Source organism: Leuresthes tenuis, unplaced genomic scaffold (genome assembly GCF_036924035.1).
Source record: "Leuresthes tenuis unplaced genomic scaffold, fLeuTen1.0.hap1 SCAF_6, whole genome shotgun sequence".
NCBI classification, from domain to species: Eukaryota; Metazoa; Chordata; class Actinopteri; order Atheriniformes; family Atherinopsidae; genus Leuresthes; species Leuresthes tenuis.
Window position 1 is genome coordinate 27,093,452 of NW_027325360.1, and position 17,018 is coordinate 27,110,469.

Consider the following 17,018-nt stretch of genomic DNA (forward strand, 5'->3'; position numbering starts at 1 on the left):
CAAAATAAATGTTAAGTGTATGGGGTTAATCTTTTAGGAGCTGATGTCCAAGTCTGAAAATGTCACTTCCCGTTGCCGAGACATCTGCCCATGTGATTGCGTTTCAACGCAGTATTTAAATAATTAAGTAATATTTCCTATTGAAATATTTGTTTGTAACAGAAAACGCAAGGTAAAGTATCAAATAGTAGCTATCGCTACTCATATGTTCGTTGATAGTGCACTTGCGCAGATTTACATTTCTTCATATGATAAGAAAGGAACTAATAGCGAACGAGCATGTTAATCGAACCAATGGTGGGACACGAAATAAGGCAAACAACACCACCGGAGCCAATCATTGCACTACACCGCGAAACAGCATGGCTCAAGGGCGTGTCTATGGTTAAAAGGGCGAGTTCATTTTAGCTCGTGGGAGTTGGATCCAATAGCCAACTCGTTCATCAGAAAATAACCAATCACGATGTAAGACTGTTCATTACGGCTCAAATTATATAGTTAAATCAAGGAAACTTGGAAACAAAATGGCTTCACCCGGTCCACAGTGGCAGTCAGTGCCGACCCCCCTTGATTATTGACGGCTTAGAGAACCAATAATAGCTGGAGTTATTACAGCTACCATCCAATCACGTAACAGCACACAGAGGCTTTGTGGTAGAGTACAGTAGGCAACTGCTATCCACATTAACAAGTCACTATTTTGGAAGCACTTTGACAAACTGTCGCTGTACCTTACTAGATATCGGTCGTTATCTGCTTGTCCAACAAGACATATCACGCGTTATCAGCGATAGCCCAGCACAAAACTAGCCAGTCCAACCCCCCCGAGCCGATAAGGTTGGATGGCACCGTGCTGTTCGCTGTTTTTTATACCCATTTCACATCAGGCAAGTGTGTGACAACTGTACGGGCTAACGTTTTTTCCTTTCCTTTAGCTGACGCTTTAAAGATCCAACCGAGCTAGCAAGAACTTTTTGTCGTGATTTTGGAAACTTGTCATTAGCGCTAACACCAGCTAACCAGTATATGTTTTATTTATTTGACTTTTTTTTCCCCTTAGCAGAGCAGTACCCGGGAATTTTTTAGACCTTACGTAGACATTTGTTTTGTTTGTGTCGAGGAGCTAACGGCGACTTTAATCCAGCAAATTGGTTCACAGGGAGCAAAGTATAATTAGCTGTTCAGAGGTGTTAGCGTCAGTTTTGACCAGCCAAACCTTTCATTTTAACATCATTTAAACAACCATAACAGAAAAGACCAGTTTGAGCTTTTAACAGACTGGTAGGTTAAATTGGACTAACTCTTAAACGTTGCTCTTCGCCTTTTAAAATAGCTGACATAACAGCAAAGCACCAGCGTTCATCAGGAGAGCCAAAGGCAGGACCTGAGGAAGGTTGGGAATAGTCGGAATCCCTTATTGGATTGTTATATTATCAGTGTTATTGTTGAAAATGGCGGCTATCGGAATGGTGCAGATGTTGATCGAAGCAGCCGAGTACCTCGACCGTAGGGAACGAGGTAAAGTATCATTTTGTTCATTGCTATGGTTTTCCTCCCACCCCCTTCCTGTGGCATCCCTTCCACAAATGGCTCGAATATATGCACATAACATTTTACATTGTCTTAAAGCAGACTGGGGCATTTTATTTATTATTACATCACGTAATTATTCTATACATTAATGTTGTTGGATTTTGCACAGGCTGCATCGAACCCAAATTTGTGCTTAATCTGAGATGATAGATGGTTCTGAATTATTTTGATTACTTAATACAAATGAAAACGTGTATTTGCAACTAATGCATAAATTGCAGATGCAGTCAGATGTGCAAGGAGACAATGTTTTAAAGGAAGCCCCTCCTTTCCTCCTGTTGTGGTTTGCTGGTGGAGTTTATTCCAGTTCAGGGTGACATCATTGGCTTGGCTCAATTGGGGTGGGGGTGGGGGGTGTTATACATTTACTGCATGAAATCTGTTCATCGTACGCTTGCACCTCACCGTAAGGCAATGCTACTGAGATCCAAATGACCAGGTTCAGATGTGGCACATCTTGCTTTCCTCTTATTCCAGACCCACGCTTGCTTTGACTGTGACTGTATTTTTGCATCAGCAGATATCAGGACACGTGACCAAGATGAACACGGCTATGCCTCCATGCCGCCCTTCATCAACAGTCGAGAGAGGGAAAGCTTGAAAAGGAAAAGCAAAAGCAAGAAAAACACAAGTAGCAGGTAAAGGCTATTTGGCTTGTTGTGTTGAAAACCTCTGAGAGGGGTCTGGCTGCTGACTGCGAGAACAGTTGAGGTAGAGGCTCCGCTTCCATCATGGCTCCAGGAAATAAGAGGGTTTATTTGACTGGAGATGATGTGGCAGGTTTGCACGGTTGTTCTCAAAGTAACCTCTCATTATTGATATTACACGTAATTAAATTGTGTCATCTGTAACAGCCTGACTGTTTTGCTTTGTTTTCGTCTTAAAATCACTAGTATAAACTCTTGAAGGAAATCCACAACCTCAGATTTATCTAGGTAACTTGTCTGGAAGGAATGCTAACATGGTTAGCGCTAGCTCGTGAAGTGTAATTGTAGATTTGCCTGTTCTGAACTGACAATAGTGTAGTCAGGACTACAGTATCCGTGTGTGTCATTGCATCATTCCAGCCTCCTGCCTGTGGACCTGTGGCCGACAGTAAAGTGCTGAAAAACACGCTGCAGCAGCTGCCACTTTCATGTAATCTGTTGCTGACACATTTACAATACAGCAGGACCAAAAAATAGTGTATCCACATTTTTGCACAATAACATCTTGCTTCACAAGTTTTTTAAACTAAAACTTTAATTTCCTTCTTGTTAGTTTCAGTTTAATTTTTCCTTGTGCGTGAACAGTCGTGTGAAAAAGAAAGCAAAGAATTCTGAGGTTTTCCATGTCAAGAGGCTGTACTCTAAATTTCCTAGAATAATCAGTTAAGTCAACAAAAAAAGCCTAAAAGAGGAACTGGCATTTAGAGGAGATTGGGTCAGGGTTGGTTGTTCAATTTGGTGGCGTTTCCTGTGCTCTTTGCTCAACAGCAGAACCAACTTCTGGTGCGGTTTATTTTATTTTATTTCCTGTCTGATGCCTCCAGCTGAAGTGTCCTCACAGTCCAGCCTGCAGCCATAAACCCACCTCTGTCATTGTTTGTCAGCTCTGCAACAAGCCACCCATCATATCCCTTCTTTAAGTTTGTCCCCACTGCTTGCAGGTTTAAACTGTTTATGTTTCAGCCTCAGTCACATTTTGCTTTTTCTACTGGAAACAGTGTATGGGCTTTGGTGCTATGCCCAAAAAAAACAGATAATGCACGATTAAACCTGCTAACCGAAGTTAAAAATGCAAGAAAAGGGAGTGCGTTTTAAGATGGAGCCAAATTTGGTGTTTGCTTATCAGTTAGAGAAGGTTCTAGTTAGAAACACAATGTGAAACTCACTCTTAACGTTCAAGTCAAATGTCTCATCTTTGCATATCTCTACAGAAAGGCTCATCTGATGTTGCAAGCTGTGGCTGCATGTGTTCTGTGTTGAGAGTGTGTTCCAGTTTCATGTTGTGTTCTTTAAAGCGACTGACTGACAGCAGCAAACATCCGCCTGGCTTTAAAGTGAATGGCCACAAAGTGGGTCAGTCAAGGTGACTGCAGGAGACATTTCAGTGAGAGGGGCCTGTCCTGGCAGAGCCCTCACCTCCATGGACACAAGTTCATTCAGCGTCCCGTAAATCCATCATGTCAGAACAGATTTTTGTTGCATCCTCTCCTCTCTGTGATGAGACTGTAGTTTGTTTTCATGATCCTGAGCAGGAGACCTCTTAGGCACTCGCTCTACCACAGGAATCGAAGCGCTTTTATTCTTGCTTTTCAATTTTATATTTACAGCATATTTACAGCATATTTACAGCAAATTTACAGCGGTTCCCGTTCCTGAAGCGACAGATAAATTAGGATATTCAGCTTCAGGTTTCACTGAATAAACCGGAAAATGTTGATCTCTGTGTCTGTTGAATAGAATATATCATTTGTGCTCGGCAGCGCTTGATCGACGATGATAAATTAGGTGTTCTTCCATTTCCTCCATGTTTTAAAAGGAACATGGCATGCAGTGCAGCAAGAACATGCTTTCACTTCAGATCATGTCTCAACATGCTTTGCAGCACAACATTTTTTGACATGCCAAGCGGAGAAAGGTGCTACTATGGTTTGCCAAATAGATTTCAGACTGCTCCTGGTTTGTGCTCATTTGCAGCTTTTTTAACCTACAACCATTTCATTTTCCCATTTACTCCTACAGTGGCTTTCTTGTTATCTGGGAGCAGTTTTTCAGCTATTACTCATTGCTTTTTATGGCAAATGGAGACACACTTGTTACTAATAAGGGTGTCAACATGGCATGAGATGATCTGATCTGATGTGATGAGACATGATGTCGGCTTATGACCATTTATAGGCAGACCAGCACTAGTTCTGAATAAATGTGCCACCTAGGGTATACAAGTGGATCTCTAAATGATCATAGATCAATTGATTTTTTTTGTGTAAACACTTTGAAATGCTGAACAGAAAATCATGTATATATTCGATCCATTCAGCACAGAATGTACATGCCCCTCCAGCTTCTGTTGCATCCTTTACGTATGGATGTGTGAACAGTGGGGGAGGGGAGGGGAGGCTTTCTGCTGTGTACACATTCATGTGTCCGTCGTAGTGACTCCCTCCCCCTCATCTCTGTTTCTGCACCTCTCACACGTTCCTCCTTCTCTCCTCACCTCCTCCATCCTTCTGTGCTTTTCCTTCTCCACTCTCACTTTTGGCAGCCAGTTGAGCACACCAGCTCCTCCATTACACGCACACACAAAGAGTCGTAGCTGATCGTCAGCAGGATGGATTTAGTAGCCATCGCTCATGCCAAAAATGTGGAGCAATAGTGACGCGGTGTAGAAATCGCTAAAATTTGGAGGTTTTGATTGTTTCAGGTGGTGAAAATGTGCTTTACTGTGGGCCTGTTTTCACTAAAAAAGATCTGCTCACTGTCAGAAATCCTCCCTGCTTTACTAAACTGTGATTGTTCTGCCAGCTTACAAAATACCAAATACACGTCACCCGTTTAGTAGGAAAGGGTACGATTGCATCTCCACGCTCATGTCAAATGCTCAACAAAGTGCAACACCAGAATAAATAGAATAGGACTGAGTAACAATGTTGAGTTATTTAGGGATCAGTGTTTTACAGTGATTTTAGCATCTCAGTGAAGAAAAGTGGTGAAAATGTTTGTATGCGGTCGGTTGCAGAAGGAAAGATTAAAGATGGAAAATTCAGAATCAGAAATATGTATCAGTTTCAAAGAAATAACAGTTTCACTGAGTCACAGTCTTTTCACAGTCTTTAAGAGTGAACTCGGCTCCGAAATAAGTTTAAAACCATGTGTTTGCCAACTAAAACATGTCACAGGAAGACTCTAACGCTGAAGTGTGTAAGAGATGTCATCAGTCCACAAGCAGGGCAGCGCTGTTGTTTTGGGCTGGCTCCTGCGGTCCAGTTCGGAGTGGTAAACCCATTTTCTCAGAAAGTTTTGATGCCATCAATCCCTGTTGTGGTAGTTTGTAAGGTAGTCCCGTTGAGCATAAGATACATTAGGTATGATACCACTGCACTGAGGCTAAGCATGCGTACTCTGGAAATGTTAAAAGAGCCAATCATTTTGTTTTATGGGGATGTTGGTGTGGGAAGGCTTTCAGCTGCTAAACCAGCAGAACTTTGACCCAATGCCTTCTCTGTACACAGGCAGGAATTATTAACAATTATTATTATGTACCACTTTTAGTTTACTACATAACCTGCTATTAGGTTATGTTTTTATTGTAGAACTTCATGTTTTTAGCTGCTAAATTCATGTGGAATTTTATCATAATTGGCTAAACATGTGAAAATATGGCCTGGTCATGCTGTATTTATTTAGTGGAAATTACCCCAATCCAATTATTCCAGCTCACTGCAGTTTGATATGTTTCTCTGTACATGTGAAATTATGAGATTAAGCTCAGCTACAGAAGTCCAAACCTGTGTCTCAATTAATTTAGATCGTCTAATCTTTTAAACTCGTCTTGAGCAATAGTTCTTCGGACTCTCTGAAGGTCTTTAAAAGGGTTTGGGTCCTTTAGTTGTATCTATTAGAGAGAGATATGCCAAAGATGACACGGTTAGATATAAAATAGTATATTTACCCCAACGAGGTGATTCCCAAAGAGCTATTAGCTGAAAATCTCAGCATGATGTGCAGTGTGTCCTTAAAACATTTGAGGAAACTGGACATGTTGAGGACAAAAGAAGAAGTGCCAGGCCTAAAAAACTATCTACAGCAGATGAACAGGATCTGAAAGTGATGTCCTTAAGAAAGAGGAAAAAATCCAGCAAAGACCTGACAGGACCTGAGAGATGCATCTGGACCTTCAGCTGATCCATCTACTGTTGGCCCAAGCCTCATCAGAAATGGTCTCCATGGAAGGGTGGCTGTCAAGAAGCCGTTCTTAAGGAAGGGAAACAGGGAGAAAAGGCTGAGCTATGCCAAATGACACAAGAAGTGGACTGAAAATCAGTGGCAACAGGTCTTATGGAGGGATGAATCCTCCCCAGAGCCCAGACCTCAGCATTATTGAAGCAGTGTGGGATCATCTGACAGAGAACCGAACAAAAGGCAGCCAACATCCAAAGAAGAGCTTTGAGATGTCCTTCAAGAAGCCTGGACAGAAAGCTTGTCTAAGAGGATTCAGGCTGTGTTGAAGACCCATTTTTTTTTCTGTCCGACTGTAAAGAAATGACGAGTGTCTCAAGACTTTTACACAATTGTTTCATTTCAGATGTACTGTACTGTACTGTAAGGGTGTTACATGCGGAAGGTATGAGACTATGGCAGGAGATGCAACATCTTCCAGAGTCTGAAATCTAGCCTGAATTTATGGGGCGACTTCGCTGCCAGTGCTGTTATGTCACCAGTGGCCGTCTGCCCCGGACAGGAATGTACACTTGGTAGAGGGGGCCAAATGAGAAAGAGAGCACCTCCTGTGGCTGTCTGAAACATGATGATAGCCACACACACACACACACACAGCCTGGTGAAAATCCATTCTTCTTGAAGCTGTGATGCACTCCCAGGCTTTCTACGTGTGGCAGTACGTGGTTTTAAAAAACTGTCAAACGTGGAAACATTGTGCATTGGAATTAAAACGTGTGTGTCTGTGAGTGACGGTCAGAGACAGTCTCAGAGCTGAAAATGCAGAGGCTATTTTGAGACTAAGAGGGGGGTTGGGGTCAGGTGGAGGTGGAGAAGAGTTCAAGAATGCAGAGGGGATCTTCTTCTTCTCTGTGTGTCTCCTTCTCACTTACCCTTTCATTCCACAGGTCTCTGGCAAATTTCCTCCCAAAAAATGCACTTGACCTTGTTTCTGTCTTTGCTCCGTCTGCATGCTGCCGTTTGTTTACGTGTGCGTGTGCCACCTCAACACCGCAGTGCAGGAGTCATGCTGGCTTCTAGCAAACCGCCATCTCTCATTTTACCTCTGCTGTGTTTCCCCCTCCCCCACCCTGCTCAGGACTACATGTATAATGGATAATCAGCCAATATGAAAGGACATAGTTCTGTCTACTCTAGCCTTCTGTTTCTAGTTACTGTTACTATGTTTATCCCTGGGCCTCCTCGTCACATGTCTGTGTGGGAAAGTGAAAAACGTTTCCTCCCTCCACCGTACAGGCTAAAATGCCCAACTTCTTATTCATTTGTCTTAAAATCTCGTCTTGTCTTTAACTACTCATATACGACCTCACAGCCTTTTGTCTGGTGCTCCCTCCCCGTCAGTCAGCTCTGCACTCAGCGATGGGGCATGAAGGAGGGAAATATCACTCTTTCTGTTATTATGTTTGGCTTTTCACATGTGATATTATCGTTTTGTTTTCTCTCCACAGGTCTTCGCACAATGAAATGGAAAAGAACAGGTATGTGAAAGAAGAAATCTGTGTCTTTGTGTCATTTGAATATTGGAATATCCGCTCACACCACCAAAATGATTTTACTTTTGACCATAATGAACGGGTTGTGCTTGGAAAATGAGATTTTTCTCACGTTGGTTCTGTAGGAGTCATTGTGAAGTAAAGCTGCAGGTTTTCAAACTTAAAGCGGGAAAACAAATTTCTTGTTTCAGTTTGCAGGTTTATCAGGCTACATGTTGATGTAAGAAAGGAAAAATTAATCTGATATGGGAAAAAAGGCACATTTCATTCAAAGTGTTACAGAGGGAGAAAACCAAAAGCAAACCATTTCAGCATCTGTTTCAGGTCTCATGTTAGAACTATGAGAAGGATTTTGTAGCTTAGCTAAGTGTCAGTGCAGGAAAAGGACTTTTTTTTCACATTTGTCAGGAAATTACACATTTTAAGGAGCTGGCGCAGTGAAGTTTGTTCGTATTAAACCGCTCCTCACGTGATTGTTTAATAAAATACTGTGTTCGGTTTAGTGCTTCAGTAGGTTTAAACGACCTCAGTGGCCCCTCTGGACGTATGGGGTGTTGTTGTTGTATCAGCTGACTCGCTGTAGAGTGCCCTTTGGCTCCTGATAGCAGCCAGTGTTGTTAGAAAGAAGAACAACTGAACTTTCTATAGAAATGGTAGTTTTATTGTGTATAATCATGGAATGATTGGAATCTATTAAAAGAACAAGTGAATAAATTAGGAAATATGAACAAGAATTAATGAGAGAATAAATATAAAGTAAGATAAAAGAATAAATAATTAATTTTCTTATTCTTTGACAGGATTGTTATCTTCTATGGCACTCTATTCATTCCATGCACAACTAGTCTCCTGATTCCCAAAACTATTTTGGCTATTCTGTTGCTGTTTTCGTCATTCCACCAGCAGAAGTGCCAAATGTTCACAGGTCGCAGTGTCTTTAACGCGTTGCTTGTCTTTATCGCAAATAACTGTCATAAAAATAATTTGGAAACATATTCTTAGGTTGTTGAAGATGGCCGTGAACTGAAATATGAGTCATACAGAGAATCAGGCATTTGAGTGGGATTTAGCCTCCGGTCATGGTAAACCACCTCCAGTCCAGCAAAGCTGTCTTTGGTGAAATTACCGTGCACACTTTCCAAGTCCTGTTTTGCACTTTGAAACCGGATCACACCTGTGCATGCGTTTATGTCCAGGAAACATGATTCCCGTCACCGTCATGCTTTTTCTTTGCACGCAAGTATCTCCATGCTAACCGTGGCCGCTCGCTCTCAGGTCAAATGGTGAGAGCGAGGTGATTTAATGCTGGTAAGGCAAAGTTCCCCGGCTGCTCTAGATTTAGTTCTGAGTAGATGAAAGCAACCATATATGGGAGCATGAAGAAAACTATAGCTGATAGCTGTAATTCTGTGGAAGTTCAACTTGTGCATTCAGTGTGAAACTGGGTCTCAGCCTCAAGGTCCACACACACACACACACACACACACACACACACACGGTCCACACACACACATACCTGTTGACACACTAATCCAGAATAACCTGTTGCTGACACGCAGCTGTGTTTCTGTCTCGCTCCAACACCATGTGACCTGTGCAGTTTGAGGAGTCTGCTGCTCATCAGTTGTTTGACAAACATTAGCTTGGCCTCCTGATCCCTTATTATGTCACAGCAAGTTAAGCGAGGACATTTCCATATTATGTAACGGCAGTCTGGACGCCCTTTGAACTGAGTCTGCGCAGAAATGAGCGCTCGGTTTCAGCTGTTGCATACAGCTTTTCGTGTTTGCGTGCAGTGTGTATGAGTCCAGGTATTTTGCTGTACTTCTTCTGCACACATTCAAATCACTCGCAGATTGCCTCAGGAATATCTGCAGCAGACAGTAAATGAACAGCTCTCCCAGCAGAAGAAAAAACAACATCATTCCACTCACTGTCGTGCACTGCCCACCCGCCCAGCCAAACACAAGCATAGCGACGAGTAACCCTCCTGACGAGGCTGGAGCTGGAGGTGTGTGTTGTGTAACAGTGAGGTCAAGCGGTTAGCAACACCCACTAGACTTCAGCAACTGCCAGGGCTGTTAGATTAGAGCAGCTGAGAGATTTACAGCAGGAAACACGATGGAGATGAGGAATGAAAATATGAGCTGTGTTTGTGTGTGTGTGGGGGTGTATAACAGGTTACATTAGTATTGGTTCACATGAATGCAGGCTTTCAGCACATTTCTGATTTGAGGGTTTGCACACTGTTGCTCAGTGAAACGTAGTATGTAGTTTATCTAATAATGTCACAATGCTGACTTCCTGAAGCAGACGTCAGGTTATATAAAAACCTCTAATAAGAATGATCAAAGAAATGCCAAAAAGAATTCAAATTTTCTTTTCTGTTGGCTTAGGATTTTATTTTTGGGTGATTATTTTTTTACACTTTCAATCCAATTCCAAATCCAAGGAAGCGCAACTACATATGTGATCAAAGAAGTTGTTCAAAGGGCACTCAAGTGGCAGAATTAACCGCACAAAATCAGATCAATTTCCTCGACGGTCGATTTGTGGTGGGGGAGAACAAGTGTTGGCATGGAGATAAAAAAAGGAGTTCCATAATTATACATACAAATCTGCAACCTAAACTGTCAGTGGTTGAGTTTTTAATTTTTTTCATACTGATCTGGGATATTACTGCCAACAAGGAGGTTCTCTCTCTTAGTTTTTGTTGTTTTTACTGTCAGCCAAAGCAAAGTGGGGAAGCGTTTGATTGTGTAACTTGACATGAGTTACTTGAGGTCATCTGATTTCTACATTGAAGCAGCTGTATGGTCAGTTTTTCAGAGAAGTGAACAGTATGAAAAAGACTGCAAGAAAAGCTGACTTTACAGCAGTCTGACGAACATCTGCCACTAACTGAATGAGTGCTTTGACCACACGGCACCGGCATCTGATGACTGTGACTGCTTTAGTCGTTGTGGTGACTGGTCATCTTGTTCATTTTAAAACAGTACATCCACAATTGTACTGTACTAACTAACAAGGTGAACTTTCCAAATCGTGTATTCAGTGAACTGTTTTTTAGAGAAAAAAAAAGAAAATGCATCCTCTTTGAATTTTAAGGGTTTATGTATAAAGATATGATGAAATGATCATCATTTCCTCATCAGGTCTTAAGATGAGTTAAAGACCACTTCAAATGAGTAACAGCACATAACATATGACACTGTTTTATTATACAAAATGCAGACGCTGTGTGCCAAAAAGTGAAGTCTGTCTTTGCTGCTTCCGTAGGAATTCAGAAGATAAGTAACAGCCAGGCGCTGCTGATCAATTGAACTTGATTGACTTGATCAACAGGTTTGTGTTGTCCATTGACTCAAGAGATGTCTGAGCTACATCTCAGACTCCACAGGCCTCTACATGTTCACGACAGTACAATTAGTAAAATGTGAGGCCATCTGTCCGACAGCTAAAGCTGCAGAGGATGTGGTTTTTTTCATCTCATGTGACATGTTCAGAAACGCTCAGGCTGCACCATAAATGTGTGCTTTTGACACACCAATGAAATCCAAGAACGCCTCACTGGATCTCTCAGACGCAGCTCATGTAAGGCTGTCACTGTTTCTTCAAAGTAAGTGAGATAAGTTAAGAAGATTTCAGTGTGAGGGTGTGTTTCTAAACCAGGGGTTTTTTGTCATTGAAAATTATATGACCGTTTCCACCATCTTTGTGTTGTTTCTCTCCAGACGGGCACATCTACGGCTGTGCCTAGAGCGCTTGAAATCCCTCGTTCCTCTGGGACCAGATGCTAACAGGCACACCACCCTCAGCCTGCTGATGAAGGCCAAAGATCATATCAAGGTGTGTTTGTGTGGAAGCACAGTGGCCTAATCGGTGTGAAGAGGGCAATTTGTTGACTGCTGCATCGGTTAAGTGTGGAAGCATTGTGTTGTTGATGAGCTCCTGTGGGCTGTGACCGACAGGCGAACAACGGCAGCCACCCCTAATGTGTGTTGTTTTGTCACGCCAACTGTGCAGAGGTTAGAGGAGAGCGACAGGAAATCTCAGCACACCTTGGAGCAGCTACAGCGGGAGCAGAGACATCTGAGGAGGCGTCTGGAGCAGCTGGGGGTGGAGAGAATCCGCATGGACAGCACCGGCTCCACCCGGTCCTCTGACAAGTCCGACTCTGACCAGGGTGAGCCTCCACTCAGGCACAGCTGTGGCCAGTTCTGTCTTTTAAAGCTGTCAGTTCAGTATTATCTATGTAGTGCATACTAATAACACAGATAATCTTGGAGCATTTCATGAAACCTTCTTGGCTAATTGGACAGGAAAACTCCTTGGTGGAGGCTTTCCATGGACTGAGACTCGTTTCCCATGTTGAGACCGGATGTTTCTACTTTTGTATTATGTATTATGCAGGTTGAAGAATGTGGTTTGACAAGCTTAAATCAGTTAAACATGTGACCTCTCAGTGCTGAGAGCACCTCTGTAGTCGGTCTGTATTTATGTTAACAACACGCCTCCCTGAAATCGAATGACGTGAAACGGCATTGAAAGAGCAATAAAGGAGACATGTTTTGAAGAAAATTCCTCACTCAAAGGATTTCAAATGATACTTTGTTATAAGGTATGTTTTTTTTTTTGTAGCACAATACACTTGCATGCGGTTATAATGACAAAACAGAGAGTCAAAGTGAGTTTTTCAGAAATGTGATACATTTTCTGCTGTTTAAAACAATAGGAATTCTAATTATTTTATGCGTTTAAAAAGTTTTGATTTGTCATCACTCTCTTAGTACTGCAAACCTACTAGTTAATCAAAGATTGCACCTTTAAAGAAAAAGGATCCACGTCAGTGTGCAGTACGACCATCAAAGGTCATGAAAGTAGCTCTGCGTTCTGCTTCTTTTTTATCTTCCCGTGCCCAAAATACCATGTAAACACAGATGAAGCATATGAGTAACAGCAGCCAAACGTGTTCGAAACAAATGTTGAGCTATCATTAACTAATCAAAGTGGGAAAGCTATAGTATATGTTTGTATGTAGATGCATACCAGGAATTTACACCAAGCGAACGCTAAACAGTGAGATTTTAGACCCTAATGAGTCCTGATCACCCTCTCCTATGAAATGATGTTGCTTAAGACATTAAATGTTTTAATTATGTAAAAATTCTCAATTTTTTTGCATATGTTTGAACTACAGTTCCAAGACCCTTTTGGTTGTTGTTTGTATTTGAAAGGCAACAATTAACACAAGTCCTCACAGCTTCCCGAAGACCTGCTGCCATGTTCTCACCGTTTCTTCCCTCGAGCACTTGATATCTTTGTCAACTGGTGTTAACGTTGATAACAGGAAAACAGCTTACGACTGTTATTTGTTGTAATATCTGTTTGTGTTGGCACGTTCTCCAATTTAACAGCACACATCAGAGAAATTTGAACAGATAGCTGATGATACAGAGTCGTCATCCGGCCCCATAACAGCAGTGTCTTTGTGTTGTTCGTGTTTAACAGAGGACCTGGACGTAGACGTGGAGGGGACAGACTATCTGCTGGGTGACCTGGAGTGGAGCACCAGCAGTGTGAGCGACTCAGGGGACGAGCGTGGAAGCCTGCGCAGCAGCTGTAGCGATGAGGGCTACTCCAGTGCCAGCCTGCTGCGCCTGCAGGACACTCAGGAGAGGGCCAAGCAGCTGGGCTGCAGCCTATAAACAGCACTGCTCACTGACCCAACACCCAACCGTTCCCCTCAGCCAATCCGGTCCCCTGATTGCCTCCCCACACCTTTGTTCCGCTCAGTCCTTTCCCTTCCCTTTCCCTCCCTCCTTCTCTGTTAGGACTGACCAAGTCAGAGGCCTCTCGTCCAGCCAGGCGTCAGCGGACTTCCATTCAGACTGCAGCAACTCTGAGACACCCACCACATCCAGCCCTTCATGAGCCGTCAGTCTTAAGGGTGCCGCCCGCTCCGCTCTGCGCCAATCAAACGAGCGGGATTTTAAAGACACTCCACCCCCTCCGCCCTTCCGTCCTACCATATACAACTTTCAGCCAGAGAATGTTACCACACAATGTCCCACTGCCTCTTTTTCTATGCCGCAAGAGCCATGGGAAGCACTTATGAGATTTCACTCTTACTTTGACACACACACACACACACACACACACACAGACACAAAGACACACACCCCTCCATTGCTCCTTTATGTCCAATGAGACCTCTCAAAGGTGTGACACTGATGTGGGGCTGGTTTTTCTGCCCTGCTCACCAGTCAGCAACCCGTGCATGGTACCTTGCACTTAAAATTGTTTTTGTAAAGAAAAATGTTGTCTTTTTAAAGACTGTCTTTTAAGAAGGCCCCTGCTGCAGCTGCGGTAGTAATACTACCAGATTAAGTGAATGTTTGTAAAACACGTCAGTCAGCAGACACTAAACCAGATGAATGGTGTTAAACGTTCGAGGCCGACAGCAATACGTCCTTCAGTACCCAAGCTTTATCAGGCAGGTCCCCAAATACCCTGTGATTTCATATCCACGCCTGCAGTTCAGATGAAAAACGAGAAAAAACAAAAGAAAAATCGTGCAGCATGAGATTGTGAAAGGGTCTGGGGTTGTGATAAGGTTTTGGGGGGTGGGTTTGACATTTTCTGCCTCTCTCTCTGATGACTGTGGCGTTTTTGCAGCATCTCCTTCCCATGTGTGTGTATGTCATGTCTGGGCCTGGCGGCGGCGGCAGGCGCTGTCGGCTACGACAGCTTTAAACACCAGCCGACGGGCTGAATGCAGGTTAATTTTGTCAGGTGCTGGTACGTTTTGTACACTACTCCTTCACTGCCCCATTGAGCAGGTATTAGCAGGAAGGGAAGAGCCCATCTACCTACAGCAGTCAAGAGACTTGAGCACATTCCACGGTGTAGAGAAGACAAGCGAGTGAGACAAAGCATTATTTTTGCAAATGGATGTTCCTGCCAGCTATTTCTGAAACGGAGAGTTTAGTTTGAGACAAGGCAAGTTGCACTGAAACAGGATGACTGGCCTTCTGTGGGTACACACACTTTTCTGTGTTCATATCTAAAAAGCACTAAAATGTTAAAACCACAGATTTTCTCTCCCTTGCCTTGCCTTCTTAGTAGCTATTTATTGTTTCTGCAGAAATCTACACCTAATGTAAATAGTTTTCAAAAAGATCTATGTCTATTGGCAAATGTATTTATTAGATATACTAAATATATAGATGAATATATAAAGATATATTTAGTCATAGTTTATGTACTTCTTGTGGGGTTTATCAAGAGTTTTATCACATGTAGTTTGTTTGCACAGCCAAGTCAATCTATAAAATATTTAGAAGTGTTTGTTGTGCCTCGAGGCGTTTTGTGACTGTTGAATTCGGCACGTTTTCTTGGTGGTTGATTCTATTTTTTAGCTATTTAAAAGCAGTTTGCCCCGTTATAAAGTAGGGATGGTGGGATGAAAGAAAAATAATCAGAATAAATCAGAAAAATGTTCAATAAAAACGCATAAAATTGAGAAGCTGGTGGCCAGGTTGAGAGAGGCAATGATTCCTCCTTCACCAGAAACCTCAGACGAAATGGCCTCGAGGGCTATTCGTAGCTCTTCGTGGGGTCCAGCATCATCACGGGCAGGGAGAGGATCGCAGACCGCTGAATGTAAATCCACTCTGCGGTGCAGCAGCTCAGTGCCAAAGGAAGCTCCCTGCTCGTACACGCGTCTCTTGCAAATTTCAGCTAAAGCATGAAGATGGTACACCAAAACAAAAAAAATGAAAAAAAAAATAAATAAATAAAAGATAGTAAAAATAAGTATAAGATTGTTTAAACTGAGTGTGGCATGCTGCTTATTTTTGTCATGTTGAAACCTTTTCAAACAGAGAGGAACTGTGTAGCCACGCTAACAAGGAAAATGGAATGAGAATATGTGTGAGTGGGCAGGTGTGTTCCCTGAAAACGCCATCTGTCGGTGCGTGATTGTGCGTACGGTGTGTGTGTGTGTGTGTTTCGTCACTGTCTTCAGAGAGAAATTCATTGGCTGGTAGAGGGTGGGTGGCTTAAAAAAAATTGTTTCCTGTTCGTTTACTATTAAAATGCAAAAAAAGAGGAAAGGTTCAGTTGATAACTTCAGCATTAATGTCCAGGGGAGTCTCGTGTTTCCCACATTTTGTCCCCATACATTACCTGCTATCTGCCTTCTGCCAGTCTACCTGTATGTGTGTTCATGTGTCGGCCAAGCGGCCACGCGTGAGATCGTGCCCAAGATTTGGCAGTATTCTGTAGACGCTCGGGGGTCATGTGCGTTTATTGCCCTTTTAACCGCCGTCCCTCCCTCCCACATCCCCCAACACGGTGACCCTGGTGCTCTCAGCATCTGCCTTAAGAAGTAGGTGTTGGAATCTCTCGAAGAACAAGACTACAGTCAGACCAGTTGTTTAAGCTACAGCTTTCAGCATCAGGGGAAACTCATGTTCATGTGTACATTTGGTTTTTGCACATTTTGTCCCTGCATACAACATGGCTAATAATGCCTTAAAACAGACACAAATTTATGACCCAACACAAGACACGTGAGTGTTGTATGATATATAGAAAAGTATCACAAAGGTCATTCCTTTTCATTGTGACTGTCTCAGGCGTGGTGCTTGCATACATTACATACAAAACACTCACGGACACACCGCGTCATAGCTCCATTAACATCCTCATCACCTGCTGCCTTTCTCCTCCGAAAGGTCAAATGTCTGTTTTCTGACTAATAGGACATTTTCTGCACCTAATTTTTAAGAATTGGAGAATTTGGACACTGTCTTCTAAATAATTAATTGGAAATGTGTGTGGGGGAAAAAACCCTTTGACAATGAACTGTGGAGCAGCAATTTATATTTGCCAGTGATATTAAAAGAATAAACTATTTGAAACCCTTGTTTACCTACCTATCACCTTGTCATGGTCTTTGTTCAAGACATAAAAGCCTCTGCAA

At 42.7% G+C, this 17,018-nt stretch overlaps 1 protein-coding gene across 2 annotated transcripts; it reads left to right on the plus strand.

Annotated features, from left to right (window-relative positions):
• Positions 1-640: 640 nt before the first annotated feature.
• On the plus strand, positions 641-16,974 carry mxd1 (MAX dimerization protein 1). 2 transcript variants are annotated; one of them, XM_072388507.1, is made up of 6 exons: positions 641-1,518; positions 2,111-2,231; positions 7,985-8,014; positions 11,764-11,878; positions 12,056-12,215; positions 13,541-16,974. In XM_072388507.1, the coding sequence occupies exons 1-6, from the start codon at positions 1,452-1,454 to the stop codon at positions 13,735-13,737; spliced, it is 690 nt and encodes a 229-aa protein (XP_072244608.1). In that variant the 5' UTR covers positions 641-1,451; the 3' UTR covers positions 13,738-16,974. The 2 variants fall into 2 exon arrangements, with proteins under 2 accessions (XP_072244608.1, XP_072244609.1); XM_072388508.1 differs by having other exon boundaries at positions 643-1,518; positions 2,114-2,231.
• The last annotated feature ends 44 nt before the right edge of the window (positions 16,975-17,018 follow it).